The 26,510-nt window shown below is 43.5% G+C and overlaps 1 protein-coding gene across 2 annotated transcripts; it reads right to left on the reverse strand.

Annotated features, from left to right (window-relative positions):
* Positions 1-1,890: 1,890 nt before the first annotated feature.
* On the reverse strand, positions 1,891-25,005 carry cemip2 (cell migration inducing hyaluronidase 2). Of its 2 annotated transcripts, none has more exons than XM_047592127.1 (24): positions 24,764-25,005; positions 20,985-21,324; positions 20,755-20,895; positions 20,053-20,620; positions 17,186-17,355; positions 16,638-16,829; positions 14,958-15,127; positions 13,461-13,673; positions 12,012-12,217; positions 11,252-11,321; positions 10,595-10,723; positions 9,770-9,858; positions 8,442-8,573; positions 7,947-7,982; positions 7,635-7,790; positions 6,728-6,905; positions 5,801-6,016; positions 5,501-5,712; positions 5,133-5,315; positions 4,763-4,982; positions 4,577-4,678; positions 4,342-4,487; positions 3,761-3,867; positions 1,891-3,662 (listed from the first exon to the last, which is right to left on the reverse strand). In XM_047592127.1, the coding sequence occupies exons 2-24, from the start codon at positions 21,304-21,306 to the stop codon at positions 3,463-3,465; spliced, it is 4,158 nt and encodes a 1,385-aa protein (XP_047448083.1). In that variant the 5' UTR covers positions 21,307-21,324; positions 24,764-25,005; the 3' UTR covers positions 1,891-3,462. The 2 variants fall into 2 exon arrangements, with proteins under 2 accessions (XP_047448083.1, XP_047448084.1); XM_047592128.1 differs by having other exon boundaries at positions 24,760-25,005.
* Between the last annotated feature and the right edge of the window lie 1,505 nt (positions 25,006-26,510).

Raw genomic sequence — 26,510 nt, forward strand, 5'->3', positions numbered from 1 at the left:
AGTTACAGCACCGTGCAAGCCTCGAGAAGAGACTGACGGTCATATCCAGTCTGCTCGAGAACACGGTAAACAAGACACCCTTTTAAGGGAACACGATCAATATGCCATCCATCCATTATCCATCACTAAAGCGTTTACACTGCAAATCAGTCGCTCTGCAAATTGATTTTATAGTGATTATTAACAAGTGGTTGACAAGCTGAAAGGCAAAGATCCACTCACATTTTGAGTTTTATCCCCCTTCTCCGTGCATTTTGTTCTAAATTACACAATCTAAAGGCAGACACAGTTAACCCTGTCAACCTAAAAACTATTTTTATTTCCCTCTTCATCGGCACATGCGTTCTGCCTTACAGGGCACACTTGTCTCTGCTTCTGTTTTGTTCACAATTTCATGTTATTGGAATTTTTCTATCATTCTTTTTTTCTTTATTCAGACTAGAAACAAATCCAACAATAAGAGACGTGTTGAAACTACAATACAAACACAGATAACAATAACTGATGTGTCACAGTGTAGAAGAGCACGTGTTGCCGTTGCCATACTCTTCCCTTGAAAACAAAATACAGTGCAACACTAAAGGCAGGCGCCCACACTTCAGCAGACACGAGCCTCTAGTGTCATATTTTTAGCCGTGGCATTTCTCTAAATGTATTTGCACAGTTCAAAAGACTGAGTATTGCATAATTAAAACTCAGAATGCTCAGTTCGTCCACACGACACGGGAACATAGTCATCAAAGGACTGAAAAAATAAAAGACACAAATGTCACCCCATGCAAAGCTTTTGAAATGCGTTTCGGCGATGTTGGATCTGACGGAAACATCCTCTCTGTCTGCACCGATGCCAGCGCCTCAGTGTAAAAGTTCAAATTAGTCTAAATCAACCTAAAAGGGAATAGGGTTGTGCAGTGAGGAAAGAAGACTAAGAGCAAACCCACCACTGTGTGTGTGTGTGTGTGTATATGTTTTTAATTTAATGGCAGATGCCTGGGTGTCAGAGCGAGCTGTCGTCCTCATGTGCATCGTTTTGCCTGCAAACTGTGTCACTCCAATCTGTCCTTTCTAATTTCTGGTATGGTGGGAAGTGTGTGTGGGAGCAGTCAGTCTTCTTATGGACGAGTCTATTCGCTGTCTGAGCCGTATGGTGGACCAGGTGCTCTGTCAGGACTGCACTGCATTTCTTTAGGCTGTGAGTTTTCATATCCCTTTTCCTGCCAACAATGCAAATAAGCACATGCAGAAGCAACCGCTGTAATCTCAATACTGGACTGCTGAATTCATAAACTTTTATTTGCCCAGTGAACTTGAATATCATGTTTTGCCTTAAGCACAACCTGCTGACTTTAGTCTCCTCTTGTGGATTAAGGATGCAAAAGTTTCCTACCCAACTCATCCATAATGCATTATACACAATAAAAGCAGCTACATGGTTTTATGTTTTTTTGTTTTTTTTTTTATAACCAAACACCTAATATATAAGATGGAGCTCTGATCTCCAGAGGTTCATTAAAACTCAATTAGGCAATTTCAAGTCAAAGCTACTGATGGTAGTGTATTAAAAGCTACCAGAGCTGAGAAAGAGATCCTCTCAATATTACCGAAACACACACACACACACACACACACACACACACACAATTTACTGCGCTGGCTTAATTTAAGCATGTCAGATACAAAAAATATATTTCTGCTAAAATTAATTTGAGAGACGGTATCAAGAATTGCTCAAAAACACTAGGCTACCCCCAAGTGGTGAAGTCGTCGCATTGATGCAGATGACAAACACGGAATAAGAGGAGCCATTTGGATTTTTTTTTAAGCTCGTAACAAACAGGAGAAGACGTCCTCAAGCTGCTGCTGCTGCTGCAAGCAAACGACGAAATGGGATTTTACCACAAAGCATAGATGTTTATTTAATTGGCAATTTCATAACAAACGCTGCATCCGAATGTTGGAAAGGATTATTTTTTTCTAATGATTTATCAGTTAAGAAAACACAGCAAATACATACATTATTGACAACCTGTTTTCCACTGCATGTACAGTTTTTAAGTTCTTATTTACACTTCTAACAAAAAAAACAAACACGTGAGGAACTCTGTGCATTCAAATTATCTCTTGAACAAAAGGCAAAGGGATTGCTATGTGTTTCTCTTTCTTCTGCTCTTTTTAACAGTAGAGTGGTTAAAAGGCAACAAGGTCATTTTATCCCTCCATCTCATACGTTCGGTCATCAGCTCACACAGTCACAAATAGGTAGGCATACTGCTCAGTGGGGGAGCCCTGCTCACATCCATACACCCAGTCAAAGATTATATAGTTTCAGCATAAAGCTGGGCACACCTTACAGCTGGTGTACGATCTGTATGCACTTGAGGCTCACTAATATACAGTCCGGATACAAATTCTAAAAAGGCATCCTGTAATTTATACCAGCATACTATTTTGGCAATAATGCACCTAGAATAAAAAAAAAAAAAAAAAAGTCAGGAATCAGTCAGGAAGTCAGGAATGAGGCAGACGAAAGGTAAAACATTCAACTCTGTTTGAGAAAATAAACAAAAAAAGAAGTAATATATATATATATATATATATTTGTGCTGCACATGTGGCCAGCAGTGGAGAGATCATCACGCTGAAAAGATAAATAAAGATCCAGTAAGTCCATAAAGGAATCCATAAAAAGGTGCTTAAAGTCTTTTTAAGTTGAACAGCTGCACGATGATCAGAGGAGGTTTTCCAGTCAAAGATTTTAGTAAAGAATACGATGCAGTAACTTCTCTATTTAATGGCATCTTGTATGTTAGAATGTAAATACTAAAATGAATATGGCTTGTTATGATTAGGCTTAAGATAAAGATATTCTGTAACACCTAATGTACTGGTTTTGATTTACTGGAGTAGATTTTCATTTTTGGCTTAAGTTCATTTTCAGATGAAATGGAATTTGCTTTGATAATTTCCTTTTGTTTCGGAGCACATCTAATCCATTCCAAACGTGGTCTAATTTCAGGAACAATGTAATTTATTTCAGTAATTCCATTGAGGCCTTTGTATAGCTTAGGCTCTGTTTTCATTTAATTTACTCCACACTAAACAATGAGCTTGGTAGGTTGATGTTTTGGATTTGGATTTTTTCTGTTGGTCAAAGAACTTGTCTTGTTGCTCGTCTGTAAAGCTCCATTTGTTGACTTTGGCAGATAAGGCAAGTTGTGTCTCTAAAAGGAAAGTGCATTGACTTTGCGGCCCTAAGGCAAACTGACACATACACACGCGCACACACAAACAAAATCACAAAAATATTCACCCCGTTCATAATAAAATACCATCGGTAAACATCCTTGTCATTGGTAATAAATTAAAGGTTCAGCAGTTCACATTCATCAGCTGACTGTGTGTTTGTGTATCTGTGTGCAAGAGAGTTCTGGGTAGATACGTTAGAAGAGTTCACATTAGTCGCTATTGTCGTCCTGTGGCTTTTTTGAGGAGCTCCAGGTCTTTGCGCGTTTGAGTTGCAGGTGGCAAACAGCCGTACTCCTCCAAAGCCAGGGGCACGTAACGCTCCTGCAGCCCCAGGAAGTCGTCCCCGTGCCCGACTTGTAGTGAAACCCATGAAGGAGGTGAAGAACCACCCTGGAACCCCCAAAGTGCCAGACTCTCTGTGGTGAGACGCAGCAACGAGAGTGCGTGAGGAAAAAAAAAGAGACTTAACATAGAGTTACCAGACAAAGAAAGAAAAGGGAAACAGGTCACTAACCTTTATTGGTCAGATCAGCAGCTTTGGCTACACCTAAGGAGACCAGGTATGGTGCCAGACCAACCAGGCCTTCTGACTGACCCCGTGTCGCCAAGAGCACGATTGACCTGGAGGAACAAACAGGTCTGTAGATTAAGCAAGAATTATGCTGTACTATACAGTAGGGTTGTTATAAAAATAATTCAATAACTAAATAATGAACTAAAATGAAATAAAACAGGGACATATCTATGTCCATGTGAGGGTGGACTCCTGGTGTCTCATATAATGTGCATGCTAGTGGTGCATGAGGTTTAATCCAAGAAATTGATGTTTTTTGCTAAATATGTCGTGCTTGCAAATGCTTCACAATAAAAGCACTGTAATGAAATGCATGGTCTCAGATTATCAAAATTCATTTATTTAAAATGGTTACAGTCACAGCAGCAAATCAAAGCAAGGTATTGTACTACAGATAACTATTATTATTATTATGATAAAGAGACAATTAGAAATAAACACAAGCCTGCTTCAAATAAAGACCTGTTACTCACTGTGGTTGAGTTCAAATTAAAGCTCTGGGCTCAGTTTGTTTATCTCACCTCTTTGGTATTCCTGTTTTGAGGTACTGTTCCATCTTGGCATCCACTTTGGCAAATGAGGTTTTCTTGGAGACTTTTCCAGAACAGGCGTCCACAGAGACAATTAAAAACCCAGGTTGCGATAAGGACATGGTCACCCCATTCACCTGGTGGATGACAGGAAAAAAAAAAAGGTTGAAGTTTTAATTATACATCCAAATGTTTGTATTTCTTTCCTGCAGCCTCATACACTCACAGTGATAAAGGATGCGGCGTCTTTTCTCTGCTCCTCTTTGACACTGAGAGACTTGACTTGGGTCTGAAGATAGGAGGTCCACGGCTCACTGGAAAAAACAAGCTGAGACAGAACACGCTGATCAACAATGGCAGCTTGTGATTAAAGTGGCTAACCTGAGGTCACTTAAAACGTAGCGAGACGAACCTGTTGAGCACCACAGTCTTTGCAGGGCTGTTTGTTCAAAGCCGGCATAGGCACCACTGCAGAAGGAGTCTTGGCGTATTTGGGGTAGGCTTTGGCTGTACAGTTACAGGTCTGTTTGGAGGATGTAGTGGCCGTGACCTTCACTCTTTCGCAGCCTTTTACTGAACAGTAGCTATGACCATCACGGCCATGACGGGCCCGAAGGTAAAGCCACAGTAAGCTGAGAGAAATACACTGTCAGACACTTGGGAGTAATTAAATCCTCAAATCATGTTTCAGGTTAAGATGGTACATTCAAGTCCAGGAGTGTTTATCAGAGGGTCAGAAGAGAAACAACTGGAAAGTGAATATTGGACTTTTGATCGCTCACCCAGAAGTTTTATCAAAGAAGTACTTCCTGTCCATTGGTTTATTCTCCAGCTGCACGAGAGACGACACGGTGCCGTAGTCTGTGATGTCATCGAAGGTGTTGCTTTGCCTGTTGTTGATGTCAGCGATGATCTGAAATGTGGTATCCGATGGGTAGCAGAGTCCCACCAACACCCAGTCGTCTCTGAATGAGAGAAAGTGAAGGAAATTAAACTACTTCATTTGGGACTACAAAATAAAAACTTTTCTACATCCTGGTTTCTTAAAATGATCAGTATATGATAATATAATACATGAAAAGCGCTTAAATGGACACAATTTCATTAAACTTATCCCATGACGCGCATACTGCTGATTCTTGTTACTCACTTGTCAAAGTTAATGAGAGAGAGGACGACTTCTCTGGGCGCCGGTCCACTCCAGTGCAGAGTGTAGCTCTTGCTCATCATCAGGATGGGCTGGTACTGCTGAGACTGCGCCCCCTGGCTGTTAATCCCTCTCAGCACCAGAGGAGCGGCAGGGTATTCGTCTCTGCTGATGGATAAACTGAGGCTAGAAGCTCCCTGAGTTTGCACGTAAACCTGAATGGAAACAGGACGTCGTGGCGGGTCAGGGAGAGTGTACAGAAGCACAGCGCGACAATGAGGTGCTGACCCTGATGTGCGGTACCTGAGAGTAGCGGCCGCTGCAGGTCACCCCATTCCACTCGGCCATTTTCACACAGCTGGGATGCTGGATCAGGTAATTGTCTGCTCGGCCAACGTAGGTGTCTCTGTAACCCGTCACTGACCCGTCCACATCGTGAAAGATGGAATTTTTGTCACCGTCCAGGTCGTTCTCTTCAAACCACTGTCCAGGACGACCAAAGAATGCTCGCAGACCCATCTGAGGACATAGCGTTTATAACATGTAAATGACAACATATATGCATCTATGCAATGTTATCATGATCTATAAATTACAGGACATGCTTCAGTTGAACCTCCAATTTCACCTGCAGATGCTCAGTAATTACTTTTGATCGGTGTAATGTAGCTATTTGCTCTGGCCCATTTCTAGCATGATAATCTCAGTCATCATTGAAATGGAAATATAAAATAGAGCCTGGCATGTCACACACAGAAGCCTTTTTCATCTCTGATGGTTGCCGTCTTTCCTTTTATGAATGTTTGGTCTATAATTGTGACATTACTCAAGCGATTAAAGCTGAATAGTGCCGTATTTAGACGGTGCGCTGTTCTATACCACCACCAGGGGGCAGTAGTGATTTACAATATATCTCCAGAGGACTCCCTGACAAGGGGTTCCTGTCCCTTTTCTTTTCCTGTCTTTCTCAAACAACTCCCAGTTCTAATTTAGGATGAACTCTGATCTGATCTAATCAGTATGGTCACTGGCAGACCAAAGGAATGGTACACTGGGTCAAAGTAGAGATGGAAAAATAAAAGCACATGGAGACCCACCGCCTGGGTATCAACAGGCTGCATATTGCATTGCATCTTAATTCACTTCCGAAAACATTACACAATGCACATATATTTACAAAGCGTTCAACTGTCAAATGCGCTAATGGTCTGTCAAATGAAGTTGACTCACAGTGGAGTGGAAGCTGAGCTGGGACAGGTTGTTTCGTGGGGTGAGCTGCCAGGTGTTCTTCAAGTTGAATCCCACGGCGCTGGTGTAACGCTCTGGGGTAGGGATGAATCCACGGAACGTACTCTGTGTGAGCCGCACAGGACCATCATAGATCTGGAAACCTCGGATTGGGAACGTCCTACGGTGGATTTAGAGAAGCATAGTATAAGTGATGATTAAGTGAAAACTGAGTGAAAGCACCATCGTTTTCCTTGGCAAGAGACAACACATGTCAGCGGCTTTGGCGGTAACCACAATGACGACAGAGAAGCAGGCCATGCCAGATGTCACCGTGCGGTCAGAAAGCCCGTAAAATTGTTGTAAAGTTGTAACGCGGTGGCCACGAACTAAAAAAAGGCAGCATTGTGCCAGTATGCTCTTGTATAACAAATCTAAACTGACTCAGCCTCAGGATTTCCGACAGAGTCTCACTTGGTTTTAAATCACGGGAGTACTTGAAAACATCCTTGCAATGTAAAAAAAAGTCAAATTTAAGACTGGTCATCAAACATCTGTCTAGTGTTAAAGGGCACACCAAGTAGAGAAAGTGATGAAACAGCAGGGAGCTCCATCCGAACGGAACCAAATTCTGCTTTCTTGCTCTTCCAGTATTTTGTAAATCGCCTAAAATATCACTAGAGGGAAGTCAGTCAAAACAGAACTTCCTTTCAGACTTACAGACGTTGTCCTACAGCTAAAAGTGGCTGTAGCTGCCTCATCTATCCATCTGTTCAACTGTGTTCCTTGTTTGTTTTGCCAGCATATTTCCTTTTTGGCACCTTCTCCAACTCATTCCACTACGAGTCCTGAGAAAACTCAATCGGATTTAGACTTTTCCCCTCAACGCCTCACACGTGATCCCTCTCACCTGTTTCTAGGCAGTGTCCTCGTCTTTCCATCCACCCCTCCGACGCCCCAGTATTTATTCTGTCCTCCATTAGTTCCTCTGTTTCGGCTCTCACCCACAAACAGGGACTGTGTCACCTCCTGGCTGGATCCTTCATCTTTAGGGTAGCTGCCATCACTGGAGAATAAAAAGTGCATTATATCATGTACAGATTGCAGACACGTGTATGATAATTTCAGCCTTTTTAGGGGTGATGCAGCAGCAGCAGCAGTATCAAGTATTCACAAATGGTTTCTGGCAAATCTCTTGCAAGAGGAGAAAATATGCGCATACCTGGCAAAGGACAATCCCACTCCATTATCAGCAAATCTGTTGAGAGAAAAATGAATGTCTGTTAACGAACAGTTCTGTACAGACAATCCTATACAAATGAAATACGCAGAGTGGATTCTGTGACTGAGCCAGGATTCAGAAAATAAATAGAAAAGATAAGAAATGACCTAAATACCTATTTAATAGACCATGTGATAGTGATATATTACATCAGATAAGTCAAAAAACTTTAAACTGCAAATCCGACGTTGTTGTTGAATAGAAAATCGAGAGGGAGAAAAATAAGGATTCATTACGAACAGCAGATGCTGTCACCACAAAGATTTGCGCTGGGAGTTAAATTATATTTTCAGCACAAACGATCATCCTAGTTTATGCTACGATGACACCATTCTTTGACTTTAATCAGAAACCTCTGGCCCTCTGCTCTCTTAAAGACTACGAGTTGGCTGCCAGGATGACGCAAACTGAATCACAGTCTGCGATCCGTCTCACCCAGAGTTCTGGATGACTATGTCTCCCCCTCGGATCCAAGCGCCCAAGTCGTTGTTCTTGAAGGAGATCAGGGTGTCGATAACTGCCGCCACCCGAGGGCGACTCGGGTCAGCATCCTGGTGTGGTCGGAATCTGAAAGCGCACACACACACATACGTGAATTCACACACATTTCTACTGCTGCTGTACGTGCGACTTTCCATTTATGGCTTATGGAAGTTTTCATTCTTGCACCGCTGCAACCTATTTTCCCTCCTAATATCTCAGCTCATGTGTTCCTTGAGTTGGTCACATGCACAAAGTAACACGAGCGTACTGATTAGGTTGCAAATATTAAATCACTATGCTATAAATCGGTAAATCTCCATCGTCAGACTCCGCGCTCGCTGCCTCCCACACTGCCTCCTGAGAGTAGCATTATTGGAAAAGATATAACACTATTACTGAAAATACAAAAGGTTTTATGCCGCTTGGGAACATGAGTGTTCTACGAAATGCTTTTAGCCAACCCCCCTTTATATTATGAAATGTGACTTGCCCAACATTGATACCGCAGCTTGAAAGCAACCAAATTTCCTTTTAGCGTATAGGCGGCAACTATTGCTATTAGTTGTGAAAATACCTTGTTAGGGACCAACGTGCTTCACAAGTGTGAAGAGTTAGACAAAACTTCTGTGAATCACTTCATAACTGTCTAATATCTAACTCTACTACAGTTTCTTGCCATGACACAACACAATTCTCCTTCTCTCATGCACTTTCACACATTTTGCCGTTTAAAACCCTTCCTCTCATACCTCTGCACACACGCATACACCCACAGACATACACAGAGAGCAGCCAGCAGTCTCAGTGGACGCACAGGATTTTTTCCATCTAGCTGAGGGCTCTATTTGGGTTGGGAGCTGCAGACTGGAAACTCTATCTGCGAAGCCTTGTTTTCTCTGTCAACACAAACTTGACAGACCCTCCACAAAAACGCAGCAACACGCTCTTAAGCCATCTATCTATCCCTATCAATGGCCACATCCTAGTGGCTACACGACACGGAGCTATAAATAACTTCATTCATACCCAGTTATTGGCAGTGGCATTAAACAAATACATTAGTAAACCACAAATACCTTCATATTTACACATGTAGCGCGACGCATATGATAAACCCACCATAGGCCCTTTAACTGTTCACAGTTTTACACTTTACAGGTTTATACGTTTGGTTCATTATTAATTAATAAACAGTCACGGCTAACAAATAAAGATTGGAACAATATTTATTAATGACTGTGTACTACTAAAAATGTAAAATGAGCTGCACACATACGCACCTGGCACTGTTGTCTAGACAAAGGTATTCCCGAGGGTCAGCGGCGCTGGCATTGGTTGTCTTCACACCTTTATCAATGAACAGCCCCGCCTAGGAAAATGAATGTAAAACCAAAATAAATTCAGACTACAGTAAAAGATGAATGCAGGGGCATAAGTCTACTTCTGCTGGACTTGTATAAACAGGTCTACTTGTATATTTTATAGTGTGGTGCCTGAGGCAGTCATAAATGCGCTGAATATAAATTTATGAACTCAGGGCTGTTCGGGCTAATGTGGGAAGACGAATCAGAATGTGAATAATTCATGGAGACGGTGTATATACATGACACCTTCCTATACATTATATTATTTAGTTTATACATTTAAAATCCGAACTGTAAAACAAATAAAAGGAAAATGTTATATGTCAAGCTATGTGTGTTTGTTTATGTGTCTTATGTGTATGGAAAACCTGTGCTCTGAGTTGGTCTTGTGGTATAAGCGAGGTATAGTCTTAAACCTCGGGGCTCCGTCCACCATGAGACAAAGACCTTACAGTTCACCTGCCCGACTTCTGTCATTACATAACAGAGCACCATTGTAGGACCAGCTCACACGCCAGGGTGAGAGTGTCTGCATGTGCCTCTATTTAAGCCTTTTTTGGAGGGAACCAAGTGAGGAAGCAGAGAATTAAACGTATTTATTTACAAATTATACTTGTTTCCCACGTTTCTGTAAAAAACACAGAGGCTGAAGGAGACGGCACAGAGTGATCCGGTTCCACGTGCTATATCATAACGTACACTGAAAAGAGAGCACGTGCTGCCAAGCAATACTGATGATACCTTAAAGTTGGAGTGAACACGGTTGTTGTAAAAAATCCCCAGAGGAGTGAGCTCCGCTTTGGTCTCTGGTACCAGCCCGTGAGAGTCTCCAGTGGAAGAGCTGTGGAACACAAACCATATGCCAGCATCCTGAAAGAAGAGCAGAGAAATAAACAAGACAAATAGTATGAACAAACAACAAACAGCATATCATCTACGCTTTTATGGGGCCAGTGTGGAGGTGGTGGTTGTAGGCCATGATGTCGTACTGTTGTCATGCTGGTCTTGGAGCAAAAACAAACCAGATGCTGGAGTTTATTTGAGATTGTTGGCTTATTAAAGATTGCACCAGATACAATCAGACAACAGGGATCATGCAGATATCCGGAACACTACATAACCTTCCTCTGGGGACCTCCGCGTTGTTTGTGCCGAACTAAAACGCAAGGCGTCTCGCTGTGTTATTGCATCCCTCTATCAAAAACTAAAGCCGGTAAAATCACATTTTATTGATGGATCACTTCATTATGAGCCTGGAAATCTTTCTTTATTATGTAACGTTCAGACAACAGTGAAGCCGCTAAAGCTCCTCATACACAAGAGTTAATATATCAATAAGGGGCTCTTGTTTGTGGCGACTCTCATTTGTGTTTTCTTATAAAATTCCAGTGTTATTACCTGAGAACCAGCAGCTGCATTGCTGATGAAGTTGTTGTTGGGATTGGCAATCCAGAAGGTCGAGACTGCCCTGGAAAACAAACCCACCACGCACGCACACACACACACACAAACAAAAAGATACACAGAAAAATATGTTAAAAAGGCAGTGCAGACTGTCACATCAGGAACTTTGATTAACAGGGAAGAGAGCAAAGAATATTGGGATCCCCCTAAATTCCTACAATAATCCACCATCCTAACATAAACACAGTTGTGCCAACACACACACACACACACACACACACACACACACACACACACACACACACACACACACACACACACACACACACACACACACTCCTGGAAACAGTCCTTGCTGCTTCGCTTACAGAGGCACTTTTCTCTCTCATGGTATGACATAAAAACATCCCATAGAAAGAGGAGAGGTTGTTATTTCACGGATAAAGCCAGTCTGACAATATCTCTCTCACACACAGACACAGACCATCTGTTTTCTCTTAAACGATGTCTACGTTATCTCAAGCGGTTTCTCACGCTGACTCCAGTGTCAGCGACGTACCCTGACATGGACACATTTACAAGTGGAAATCACCATTTCCCTTCTTAAATGTCAGGATTAAAGCCACACGCTTGATAGCCGTTAACTAGAACTCAGGGTTTCAGCACTACATGTGTAATGACCTCCTTGTGTGTATCACTTTACCAACCATAAATCTAAAGGTAAACATACAAAGACATGACACTCCTCTCTTACTTGCACTCTGTACTGGGTGAGGGGGTGTAGCCCTTGTGAACTTTGTCCTTGAGGCTGGTGCACATGGTCTCGTTGCGATCGGTGGGCAGCAGAGTCCCAGGTCGGGTCAGCAGGCCGAGGTTGTGGTAGAAAGTGTTGCGCTGCTCGATGCCATCCTCGAGGAAAAAACAGTGGCCCAGTGTGTCATATCCTACAGTGTCCTTCACCTGGGTCAAAGGAAGTACAAAATAATCAGAGCCTCACAGATGTGTACCCACTCTGCCGGCCTGTCCAGTGACACATCGCACGTATCTGTCTAGACTGATGTCAAATTTACCCTTTTGAACTATGACGCCATGGTAAAGTTGGCCCTTTGGATACAAAATGCAAATAGGCATTTTGTGTGAAATGTTGTTATGATAAACATGAATTCTTGAGTTTTGTGAGATAGCCGTGACATTTGACCACCGATTTATAATGAGTCCATCTTAGTGTCCAAGAGGAACAATAAAAAATATATCTGGAGGAAATTCCTTTAAGGTATTGCTGAGATTTGTCCTTCACAAAAATGGGATGTGCGTACGTACAGACAGACAACCAGAAACATAATGACGCTGTTAAGAGCACAAAGGGACTGCAGCTTGGCATGAGAAAGAAAAATAAAATTAGTACTGTATCCTATTTACAGCCCTTCCCTTTTATGGAAAATGCAGTTTTCACCCAAGTATGCAAAAGAATCCCAGTAAACAAAAGGGCTAGAGCATTTTTTTCTTGGCAGCATAAATTCCCCACAGGAATACACAGTACGTTCCAACAGATAGATGTGCCTGCCCTCTAAAGTGCTTAAAATTCCTGAATGAATCCCCTTCTAAGAACATTTTTTATCATGAGAAAAAGACGGTCTAAAGAGAGCTACTGAAGAAGATAAACCCAAAAAATTCACACGGGGTCATAGAGCCGGTAGGAAAAAGGAAAAACCTATCCTATCAGGAAATTTGAACTAAATTTCCTCTGCGCAGTTAGGAAGAATGCTTTGGTCCTAAGGAAACAGGAACAAACATATCACAATTTTACGTCAATAAAGGGCATCAACCACACAGAATCCCAATGACACAAAGTCAACCACGCCCCACACAGACAGGGTTTTACCAAACACACTTGAGATGAACTAATCGTGTTTTGTTTTGTTTTTTTACTTGACCAATAAATACAGAGAAGACAAATAACACTTGGAAAAATTATGTAAAGGAGAAAGACAGGACAGGAAACATTGCCAAACGTGATTTAAGGACAAATGGGAGGAAGAAACAGAAAGAAGGAAACAAGCAATTACAGTAATCTGGTGATAGGAGCTGCAAATGACGAGTGTTCAGACAAACAGCCAGTATCACATGGTCCTCATTAGTGTCCACATCTGCCGTTCCTACTTCCTCACATACATAGACATAGACACACACACACTTTACTAACCAGCAGACCGTTGGTGGCATGAACAGTGAGACAGCGGGAGAAGGAGTGGTGTATGGAGAGTCCGTCCACATAGGCGGGCTCCTGGTAGCCTCCCTTCTGATCAACGTCCCCGCACATGTGAAAGTGGACGGGGTAGCTGCCTAGCACTCCCTGCTGACCCATGTTCTTCAGCTCCACGTGGGACAGATGCACAGACGTGAAGTTGCTCAAGATCTGAAAACGACGGAAGACGCGAATTCAAGATTAACTGCAAAAAACACCAACGTCAGGTAGAGAAGCACACGTTTCAAATTATAACATTACAAACATGAATGGCCACAAATAACCTGCAATGTTATGTTTCTGCGTTAACTGATGCGGAGACTCCATCCATTAGGTGGAGCACCTCCCCAGAAATGTAACTACACGCTGCGGTGACACAGACCGCTAAAGAACTGGTGAATTTAACTGAGAAGGTTTGGAGATACACGCATTTGTATGACTTGTGTTACAGTCGCCATCGTTGAAAGCGAAACAGGAAATAGAAACAAAAATGAACCCGAGCGGCAAAAAAGACACAGCGCCGTCTAGTGTTAGGATGGCGTTGTTACAGACTGATGAGCGCACAAGAAGAAATGTCTCACACTGGCATAGACCCCGTGCGTTGGTAACCGCAGTACTATAAATTCACTGTAACTCAACGCAAATATGCTGTACAATGCTCTCTAGGAGGTCTTTTTGTGGGTATGGCATAATCCGCGGGGTCTGGTTTCTGTTAAGGGGGTATTGGCCAATCCTTTCAGTGAACTCAAACACACTCAAATACACACTGACCAGCTGCTTTGCTCCCCGTCTGACTCGTACACGCACGCACACTCTTTCTACAGTAAGCATGGAAAATACTTGCCGACATATGGGTGAGTTCTTGCAAGCATTTGCAACACAACAAACTCACAAGACTGTCAAAGGCTTTGCACGTAGATGGGGTTTTAAAAGGCGCATTGTGTAATAGAAGTGGAAGTGATTTTGTTGGAGACACGCTTGATTTCATATGGTAAACAAAGACAAAGAAAAATGTTGTTTAGCACACGGGGGGCAAATTACATCGAGTCCCAGGAATGTTATTGTGTATTTGCCAACACTGAATGGTATTCAGCCGTTGTTTCCAAAATTACAGAGAACTCCGTGAAGACAGAGACCAATGTAGGTCAGGGGGGACATGATGCTCCAGTTATTGCTGAGTATGAATATAATCTGTCTTCAGTATTTGGTCAGGATCACAGGAAGTGTCAAAATTAAAACTTGAATGCAGAGGCAGAAGAGGGGGGGGGGGTAGTTTAAACTAGTTTAGTATAAACTAAATTAGAAACAAGAATGATGTCTCTAAATATAGAATCCATTCACACTTCTCAGTGTGGAAACTACCAAACTAATAACCACACACAGCGACCTTTAATGAGTCATTAAAGTGATGAAGAAAAATACAAATATAGACATAAAGTGCAGTCTGAACAAGACCTTGATGTGGCCTCCATACGTGTCGTGGCTGAAGAACTGGCACATGTTGTTTCCGTAGCAGGAACTTTCCATTTCCCCATAGATGAGGATGTTTCTGGAGAGCAGAGCCACCTCAGCACGCATGTCGACTCCATCTATGATCTCTCCAACATGGTTATACTGAGGCTTCCCTGAGAAACACACACAACACAACGCAACACAGGTAGATTATTGCTCGAATGCTTAAATAAACTGACATTATTAAGGATTAATCGGCTGGAAGAATGGACAAAACCAGGAAAGGGCGTAAGAAATGATTTTGTGCAGCAGTAACCTTTCTGAGGTGGCACGTGTCATCCTGAAACACAATGAAATAGCAGCTTAAAAGAATCAGGTTGTGAGATAAACGGAGAGAGTTTGTTTCTTATGCTATGGTGGCACGCATGCCACTGTTAACCACGGGAACAGTAACCGTAGCAACCAACCTCACACCACACACCTGAAACCAGCCCAGACACTTTAAATTAAAATCAATCAAGTGCATAAGAAGCTAAATAATCAGTTCTTCAAAGATGCAGAACGTGCGCTTGCCCACTAGGTGCCAGTGATAATGTTTAGCAGTACAGCTCAGCCTTTCCTCAAAGCAGGAAAACAAACACTGATAAACTCCAAAAACTAACACAGGCTGCTCCCCAGGAAGGGAGTTGTTGTTCATTAATAGAAGAGGATTGACGTCAGGAAAAAAAAACAGGAAGAATAAAGATCGGAGGATGTGAAACAAAGGTAATCTAAACCACGCAAGCCCTGTGGTTATTGTAAAAAGAAGTTAATAAAACTAATAAATAAAAAATAAAACACGGCCTGGCAATTTTTTCTTAGCCTCCTTCAGCAATTTTACATCAGAACAGCTGAAAAGCAAATGGGATCCCTCCACACACATGGAATAATGTATTGCATCTGCTAATCCTATTTATTGACTATATTAAAGTGTAAGATCTTCTTTTTGGTCTTCTGCTTTCTTTGGTACAGCATGACTCACTTCTCAGAACCGACACCCACATTTTCTTCCTTTAATACTTAGTCAACAATATCTAAGAATCTGAAGCTCAAACAAAGTAGGATGAGTAATTCAGAATAATCCCCTTACGAATCTGACATCACACTTCGATTTTCCTTCGAAATTCTATGTAGGGAAAATAAGTTAATCCGTTTAAGAGAAGAGAAGAAAAGATTATCTGTCGAGTGATTCAGGTGTGCAGCAGATCCAGAGTTTAATTCATTTGGAAAGGATCTGCAGCATCAAAAGTTACTTTCCTTCCCTCTGCAGCAAATAAATGTCTTGAAGCTGGCTTCGGCCTCAGAGCATCATCTAGAGAGGGAATATTTGTACTTGTGGAAGCACTCTCCGTGTCAAATGCAGACATGCCATTAGGAGAATTTCAACAATTGTTGCGTAAGATGTTTCAGACTATTGTTTGCGTTTCCACCCTTTCCTGAAATGAGCATTGTTCAGATATTACAACTCTGTTGTCATCATCCTCCATGACATGAACACACACCAGCATCGATAAAAGGAAATGGGGACGTTAAACGAGCCGACCGCAGGCTCTCATAGGACACTGACGCAGCTAAAGGGACTTTTAATTTGCAGCTGAAGAAACCAAATCCTCTATATTCACATCACGGTCGCCTCTCTCTCACCTTGTATCCTGACCTGTCTGCTGGTACAGTGAGGGCAGGGCAGCAGGGTGAACTCTTCAGCCTGGTGCATGGAGTAGTCCGTGCTGGCGACTACAATTTCGTCCCCCGGTTTCCAGGTTTGCTGCACTTCGTCCTGCAGGTTTAACACCACCTGATCCACGGCGTCCACCTGGAAGCCCGAGACGGGGAAGCCTAGGAGGTACAGCAGAGTATTTAACAAGAGGCAGAGTCTGACATGACAGAAGTAAATCCAAATGTTGAATTATCGTCTTAAAATGTGTGTCACACACTTTTTTTTTTAGGAATAAAGGATAAGGAAAATATCCAATACTGTCGGTTGGTATGTTTGACATTTGTTTTTCATAATTATTCATTGTTAGAATAAACGCAACTGAATGTGGATTATCAGAATAACAAGCAACTAATTTAAACGAGTGATTGAAATTCATCTTTGAGAGAATATTAACTCTCCAGTATCCACATCTCCTATATCATTTTTAAATGTTTTAATGGTTTACGAACTGACTCCATCGTGAGGCGTTTCTCACCGGTCGTCCACTCGCTGTAGGCAGTGACTGAGAAGCCCACTCCGTCCACGGTAGTGAAGTTGCGCCTGGCCACAGCCCTCCCTCCGGTGTCGTGGTTTTCGTGTTCTCTCACGTCCTCCGAGCACGAGGCGTTACCACCGCCCACCACGGACACCAAGGCCCACGCCTGTCTGTAGGGACCAGAGGGATGAAAAGAAAAGTGGGAGATGAAGTCGTGAGTTTTACATTCATATCAAAAGAACAAGACGTCCCAATAATGAAAAGGACCGGGGGTAGGACTCATTGCAATAATGCGAGCTGGGGGAGATGGAAGCACCAAGTTTACATAACATCTTGTGGATGAATTAAGCATTTCAGTGCTGGAGAGTCTCTGTATATATACCAGAATGCATAGAGTGAAGTGAATGAGGTATGGCTCAAGCAGGATAGAGGTGAAAGAGGAGAAGGCAAATGAATATCAAGTAAATCAATGAAAGATAGAAAACTAAAGGAAATGCATCGAGATTCCAGGGAGGCTGTTCACACGGCTCAGAGGAATAATGGGTTGTACCTGACACATCCCAAAAACATTTTCATCTTTTATTCCGTGTCCTCCCTCCCCCATTGAAAACGCTTATAAACCAGAAATGTCAAGAAAATGTTATTTAAACGAGTTTGAAACGTTTAAATAAATAGAAACTGCAATCATTTCAGCTGAGAGGGTGTGGACGGCGAATGGGAGTGGGCCGCGCTGTTAAGGACGTATGATTTAAAACCAGACATTGTGAATGTCAGTCGTAGATATTTTAAATGTCACGCCCTACGGTCCTTAAGAATGATTTGTATCAACTGCAAGAGTCCAAACAAGCTTGAAGATTACTGTTCTCATCTATAGCACAACCACAACAAAGTTACCACAGTTTTCAAGCAATTAGCAGTGAATGGAATCATATCTGGGTAGGCACTTGTATGCACTAGAGAAGTGATCTAATTTCCACTGAGGCATTGCTGGGACTATTCCACATACAGTAAACTATCCTAAAATAAACTCTCCAGTTCTCTTACATCATATATTGTGATGGATCTACAGCACACACCATGACCAAGTTAGTAAAGCCTTAAAAATCATTTCCAAAATGACTCTTTTGTGTTTACCTGTAAAACCTCTTTGAACATTATCAGCGGTTTGTGATGGTGTCAACTCCAGCATGTCTCTGTGTACAATCTGCCTCCTTTCGCTAGCACAAAAATAATCTAAACACATCTTTTTGCTCTCATGAGAGACCATGTGCCACGTAAGTGTGCACCCCGTTGATACAAAAACAGGATCCATCTGGGGACACACTGCGCAGGGTCATTACAACACCAGCGGTCGTCCTGCTGCGGAACAAAATCAAGGAAGGCCCCCTTTTCTGTCTCCGGGCTGTCGACGTGCCTGCCTGACTCGAACAGAGATGAGCCCAACCGTGACAGTCACACAAAGGAAACAGGAGAGAGTGGTTGTTTCACTTTTTGTTTTTGCCACATCCGCGATTTGATCACACTTTAACAGCCTCATTGTTCGACCGGAACAGCGAATGTGTGGAGGCTGAAGGTGAAATCGCCACGGGGCCGCGTGTTTACTCTTGTGTAAATGCTCTCCTGAGAGACGATGATTAAAGACAGAGGAGGTCAACAGGCACGAGCCAGGATGCAGTGGCATGTATGTGACAGGAAGGATGGTTGACGCCTATGAAATCAAACGGTGGAAACTCAAACGTATGTGGGGTTGCGTTTGAGATCACAAGGCGTGAAATGTTCTGACACAAGAATAAAATATGCTGCACAATTCGCACGACTCAACAACGTAACCTGCCGTTCCTCCGCCACACACATATATTACGATGTAAACTAATCGAAACCATTGTGCTCAGTCATCCGTGTCTCATGTCCCAACTATTTCAGCCTAAAATCCCTCGGCCTGTCATAGTGTGACTTTAACAAGATATTAAACTGTCTCATAAATTCCTTCCACAGTAAGAAAATCCACACGGAGCTAAGATAGAAACAAACGGTAAAAAGACAACCTTAACTTTGAGGTACAAACACACACACAAGCACCTCTGTACGTGCACAGAAGGCGATCGTCTGATCCGTTTGAGGCCGCTGAGGCTGCGAGGAGATTTGTTTGGAAACATCTGCGCTGCCTTGGCATCCATCACCACAGACGAAACATGACACTGGGGAATCTAGCACAGCGCTCGGCTTCTCAGCCTGCTTAAGATCCAGCCAGGCCAAGCCGCAGATAATGACTGAACTTAGACTTAAGAGTGTTTGAGTGACAATAAGAAAAGATGCTACATAAAATCAAAACCCGCTTCTCCCATTTTTGTGCGCTTCAGTTTTAGCACTCGTCCGCTGAGTAGGAACGGACCCGCTTACGCTGCACATTTCTGGCGTCTGTCATTTTAAAGGGAATAAGAACTTTCCTCAACATCATCATCATTTTACACAAATCCTGGAAACTGTGACCGTAACCCCGTTATCCTGTACGCGTTTCCTTTTCTGCTAGAACACACGCAGAAAACACGAGGGAACAGGAAGTCAAATTAATAGAAACGTTTCAGGACGACGTCCCACGTGATAAGGATTGGGAAAATTTTACAAGGGAGGCTGGAACAGATGTATTGAGGCTTCAAAGGTGAGAGAGTACACTTTAACAAAAACACATTAACCTTCTTAATCAGTCCCAGGAGACCGAGAGTAAACAAGGCAATTCCAGACCCTTGTACTTAACAGCGCACCATGGAGAACCAATACAAACTCTCTAAGAGCACATAATTACATACACAAGCACATAAATACCTGGTTTTCAAGGCATCTTACAGTCATGAGGCAGCAGTGTTTACCTGTATTTGAGATCATGAACGAATCTGCTGCCGAGTATCTCCTCAATGGCCTTCTTGGTTTCCTCCAACAGACTTTTGACGGCGGAGTCTCCCACAGCCAGCGTGACGATGCGTCCAGCCGGGAGGGAGCGAAGCAGCTGGGTGAGTCGGCGACTGTCGTTGCGGGAGTCGTGCGTGTCGTAGCGTTCAGACAGCAGCACGGCGGCCGTGTCCTGGTCCACCACGCGCAGGTTGATGCCCCGGCTGAAGTTCTTCTGGAAGACGTGGCCCCCCGAGGCCAGGCCGGAGGCCGGGATGCTCCGGGTCAGAAAAGACCAGGAAAGCCTCTCAGTGCCGTGGAGCTCCAGAGTCCCACCGCGTTTGACGGCGATGAACTTGCGGCCCAGGCCGCGGACATCGGGGACAGCCTTGCTGTCAGAGCGGCCCATGAGGGCGATCGTGGCACGAGAGCGGTAGCGGCATTTGGGCGAGCCGATGTGAAAGGCTCCGCCGTCTTCTATGAGGATGTGGTGAGTTCTCAAGGTTATGTTTTTGGTGCCTTCAGCGTTGTCTGCAAAGACTACTCGACCTGCGACAAGTCAGAGGAAAAAAAACTGTTTACTGTTCGTTGTGTCCTTCATAAAGACCAAAAACTGAACTTGAACTTCTAATTAAGTTAGTTCAGTGTCAATACATGACAGATGTAGTGCAAAATGTTCTTACCTCCTGACTGAATGATAAGTGAATGTAACGTAGCAGAAGCATCCAATCTAAACAAGTTACCCCTCCTGACAAACACGGCCTTATCTGGTTGGTGACCTGGTTTCCAGCTACTAAGAGACAGGTCGTGGTCCGGACAATTCTCTGTAAACACGAACAGTTATTACCTACAAATACACAGGAAGCGCACAAAGAAATAATAAGAGATAGCATCGGTGATATCCAACACCCACCATCTAGTTCCTGCCCACTTTTGAGACTAAACACAAGGATCAGCGTGAGGAGGAAAGCCCCCGCCGACACCCCACAGCAGATGATGGTGTTCTTCCTCTGAGCGAGTCCCCTGCGCTGGTTCTCCTCTGAACAGTTGAACGTGGTTTGCTGCTCCGGCCGCGGTCCGTGAGGTTTGATCGGCGGAGGTGGCGGAGCTTTGGCAGGCGGCGGCGAGCGGACCGGAGCCACCCGCCCGGGAACGTAGCCCGGACACCTCGGATGGGTGTTGTGGGGCGGAGCCACAAAGACGGGGAAGCGGCTGGGGCCATCACTCGTCGGCATGGTACACGTGTCTGCTACCTGAAGGAGAAAGGCAGGGATGGAGAGTGAGAATACTGTGGATTCTTGTGATGGTTACATGTGGCCGTCAGGTAGCGACCGTCTTAGTCTGTAAATCTGATGACTTTCACAGCAGTGCTGTCGGACTGTTGTTTGTCTCTTGTTGTTTCTGGTCAGTAAAAACATTTCAACCACACAGAGTTTAAATATTTGCGTGTTGTCACACAGAGAAACTCGGCTGTGTCGAAGGGATGAAACGAAGGAGCCTTTGAAAAGACGCCAGACTGAAGAGGTTTAAGAGGAAGAAGAAGGAGACACTAAAAAAGAGCACATAAAACTACATGTAAAAACAGTAGGAGGCAAAGGAAGCCATGGTGCTGATTATTGGGAAACAGGGAAATATTTCAACTCCTGGAAGGAGGTTTGAGGGGGGAAAAAACTACTATTAGTCTATTCCTCCAACTTATCCCCTGGATGGTTTGAACTGGACCGTGGTGATGAATGTTGCGGAGTGACACTGGTTGCCCTAGTCCAAGTTAACAAAAGAGGTCGTGAATAATGGATCGCAACATTCCTCAGACTCTGCTGCCACAGCCAAAACAGATGGCACCAATTACAGTAGGGAAGGAGGAGAGGACTCAAACTCCGGGAGCTTTAACTCCTTTTATTTCACACAGACGCAGAAAAGTAGCACAAAGAGAACTGAAGCCATGGACACACACACACGCACGCACAGCTGTGTTTCACTTGTACATTGGCTTACATTCATTTCCTGCTAACAAACCTTAACCCGGACACTGACAGAGTTATCACTAAAATTAAAAAGTTTTGAAGAGGTGTGTCCCGGTGCGACGGTATTAATTCAATTATGTTCCCCAACGTAAGAACGACACACAAACACGCGGAAAGGTCAAACAGACACACCTGCACTCAGTGGTGTAGGAAATGACAGTGCAGAAAAAAAATGCTTCAACTGCACATTTCTTGGACACAAACACCCGCAGCACCACGGTAATGACACCACAGCTTTCTCCCCGTTCGTTTCAGACCAGACCTCACTCAACGAAAGCTGACCATATGACCCAAAGAATGTCTATTTTTAAATAGCAGTTGTAGCGGCTCAGTCAGGCCCTGAAAAACTAGACTTTTTCTGTGTCGCTGCTTCACCCACAAATCTTTGGACAGTACGAGCAAACCAACGAAACCACGCACACATAACAACCATTGTCTTGCCAAGACAATCAGTCGACATTTTAGCCAAGGGCCACAACAAACCTCTTCAGCTCATAAACAAAGCGACGTACAATCAACAACTGTTGGACGAGGATTCAGTCATCCATAGAGGCCACTAAATACAACATGGCGTAACATCAGCTGGTTCGCCCACTTCAGCTTGAGTTGTGCCACTGCTTTCTCAAGTGCTTAGCTGATGAATCTCCATCTAAACTTTAAACGGACTCCCATCAAGGAAAGCTATCTGATTACACTGTGTCGTAGATGCTCTGTGGTGCGTCCTTAAAACCCGACCTCAGGCTATGTTTTTATTCACATTCCTTGACCTTTACAAGGGTCAAATTGCTACTAACTAACGTGTCAGAAAGCACGTAAAATGTTGTGGACGCCTCCGGGCTACACTCATTCTTCTTCAAACTGCACCAATCACAGGGCTGCGCCGCTCCTCGCGGAGCTGATGCATTTCCAATTAACCAGGGACTCCCTCCCTCGCTCTCATATTTTCCCGATTTCCCGAGCTTCTGAATATCAAACAGATGTGAAGGAAACCCTGGAGTCAAAGCGGGGCAGACCATCACACATTCCTCGGCCGTACGATCACCCTTTGCTTTGGCAGCGTAACAAACAGTAAGCTGCGCGTTCCCATTATTAGCGAACTCAAAGTCGACCCTTCTTACACAACGCGGGCCGCGGTGGACTCCTCTACATTTATCTGACATGTGTAGTTACTTGACTGACGTTTATATCCTGATGAAGACACAATGTGCTGTACAGTATACACCTATCAGCCACAACATTATGTCCACCTGTCGGTTACGTCCCCACGTTTTCTGCCAAAAAAAGGTTTGACTTGGCGAGGTTTGGATCCCACCAGACCTCTGAAGGTGCGCTGTGGTATGTGGCACCAAGACGTCAGCGGCAGATCCTTTGAGTCCTGTAAGGTGCAATGTGGGCCCTCCATGGATCCAGCTCGTCTGGATCGTCGTCCAGCATGGTTTCCTGAATCATTTTTGCTTTGAGGCCACAGTCACCGGGAAATACCGTTACCACGGAAGGGTGTCGTGGTTGGCAACCATGCTTAGGTTTTGATGCTCATGTGGCCATTGTAAGACGCTTTCGGCCCTGACTGCTCTGCTTACAAAACAAACAGTGACGCAATGACACCTTTCTATCAGAGCCAGCGTTGAATTGTTCAGCTATTTCAGTTCAAGCAGCCCGTCTGTTGGATTCGGACCACATGAGCCAGCGTTCACTCCCCTACTCGCATCAAGCCTTGGCCCTCTATGAGCCTGATGCCGACAGCAAACACTGCAGACCAGTAACACATCACAAGAGCTCTGACCCAGTTGTGTAGCGATCACAATATGGCCCTTGTAAAAGCCAATTCAGATTCTGGCACTTGCACATTCCTCCTGACACATTTAACGATGAAGGCATCGTGCTGCTGCTTCCATTTTATTCTCTGATGCTCTGAGTCACGTATTAATTGGGGCGTATTTATTCCACTTTTATGTTATCCGTCCAGTTGTCTTGTTTTTGTGTTGTAATAGAGAGAAGCCAAACTGAATTTCATTGCGCTTTGTGTAGTGACGACTGGTTTTATTCACCTCACCTGTCATGACTGAAAGTTGTTTAAAACTATCTACTTCAGTCTGCTATTGTTTACATGTTAATACATTAGTGGGACGATATTAAACCATGAATAAAAATACAGGATTTTAACTTATATGAAATATAAGCACTTACACCTCAATAGAAAACCAAGCCACCACATTAACATTAATGTGAGTACTCGGTCCACACTAAGTAATACTGAGGTTAAAGAATGTGTGTTAAATGCAAGGAGCTGATTATTTATGGGTTTGTTTTGGCCACTGTCCACACCACAAATCTTAAGACCTTTTTAAGACTTGCACATGTCATCACAAAACAGGAACCTACAGAGGAAGCGAGTGACGGATAAGTTTAGAAATATTACAAAAGGTTTTGGTTCCAGTCTGTTTTCTTCGTCTCTCTCTCTCAAATTAAATTATGGCCGTAGCGACGCGGCGCGTAGCTACAACTTTTACACGCTACCTGAGACAGTAGTTGTCCACTTTGACAAACTAGCCAACTTGACTAAATTGTCGCAAAAGAACAGATGGGGGGTTCGCCCGGTGAGAGCCCACGTCCAGCCCCACGGACACGGACACAATGAGACCGGGGTGGACGGTGAGGTCTTACCTACCCTTGGTCGGACCGTCCTGCTCCTGCTCCTCCTCCTCTCTGTCCATCCGCTCTCTGCCGACACTGAGATAAAATCGCTGAACCAGCGGCGGTGAGACGAATGAATTAAGTCCTCGCCCTGGATAGTTTGCCGTATTCGTGTGGCTTTTTATACACCTTTTCTTCACATGGTGCTTTTTTTTTTGGGCTGGTAGGCTGTCGTTCGTCCGGTGGTCAGCCCCTCCGATCCCACTGCGAGCTCCGGCGCATGCGCGGTTCGGAAACGTGCCGATGCGTTCAGCAATATCGGAAATGGCGGCTTTAATGTGCGCCCTCGAGGAAGTTCCCCTAAATGTATCTACACGGCGGAAAACAAACAAACGAAAAAAACGTTCCTCTCTCTCTTGTACATAATATACAGATTAAAAATCTGAATGAACAAATGCAAAGGGGAAAAAACAAGGTAAAGACAGATACAAAATAGACATACTGACAAAATATAGTAAATAAATAAAACAAAACCAGCCTATAAGTGCTACCACTCTCCAGTATTGTAGTGAGAAATAAATGTTGGATATCTCATGTCTGCAACTTCTTGGGGGGAAGGAAGATGATTTTTTGTGCTGTTTTCACTATCCTCTGCAGAGTCATTTCCTCTGCTGCTGTGCAGCCTGTGTACCAGACTGTGAGTCCATTTGTCAGTGTGCTTACGGTGACTGTGTGGTAAAAGGCCACCATCACTGCTCCACGACCTGCAGAAAGTGAAGGTCTGCAATGTCTTTTTAACTACAGCAGTTGTGTTTACTGTCCATGAAGGTGTGATTTATGGCTTTGTGTGATTTCTTGGAGATACAGAAGCTGCAGCACTTGTGTGTGCGCTCATCCTCACAATCAATGTTTTACTTTCTTATTGCTAATGTTGTCGTTGGTACAAACAGTGGTGGGTGATTTAAGTATGTAACTGATTTGAATTCTCTTTATGTCCATTTCTGAAGCTGAAGTGACCTTGAGCAAGGCACCTAACTTCTAAACTGCTCTCTTTCTACAGCTTTGTGCCACTCCTCCAAGTGGACTGATTAAATGCTTCTTCTTGTCGTTTTTGTTTTTAACCAGACACAAATCCTTTTAAATACTTACACTTCAAACAAATGCAAAAGCTATAATAGAATGTAAGATGTGAGGAACTCAGAATTAACTTAGATGATCATTAGTTAGTATGAATGGATGGACTCTGGTAATATTTTGACAATATTTTACGGTTGCAAGAAATATGAGGAGTTAGTACCGTCTCAATCCTGACCTAATCAAATCATAAACTGAAGAGACTACATAACTCAAAACATCTTGGGAAAAACAGTGTAGTACTGTGGTAGTGGTAGTATTGAATTATATTTGTTTTGCCCTGCTGCAGAGGCAGACAGGAATAGCATTCCTTCAATACTGTATACTGTCAAGCTACCACTCTATGTCCAACCTAAACCATTTCAACGTGATACAAATTTCTTCCTGAAGACTTGAGAAATGAACGTGTCTCCGAGCAGTCCCTGAAGGGGTCACGGGAGCGCTAATTATTACGGGAGGAGGGGCTTAAACCCAGAGCCGAGAGTAAAAAACATACGGCTCTGTTAAAACCTGAGACACAGCGCCGCCTGCTGGCTCGAAGACAGAGGGAAAGAGATTTAGGTTTCAAAATTATCGATGATAAAATATTAAAACTTTGATATTATAACAAACAACTACTTTATCCGATGAGTAGGGGGATATCCTGG

This window comes from Mugil cephalus, chromosome 8 (assembly GCF_022458985.1).
Source record: "Mugil cephalus isolate CIBA_MC_2020 chromosome 8, CIBA_Mcephalus_1.1, whole genome shotgun sequence".
In the NCBI taxonomy this organism is placed as follows: Eukaryota; Metazoa; Chordata; class Actinopteri; order Mugiliformes; family Mugilidae; genus Mugil; species Mugil cephalus.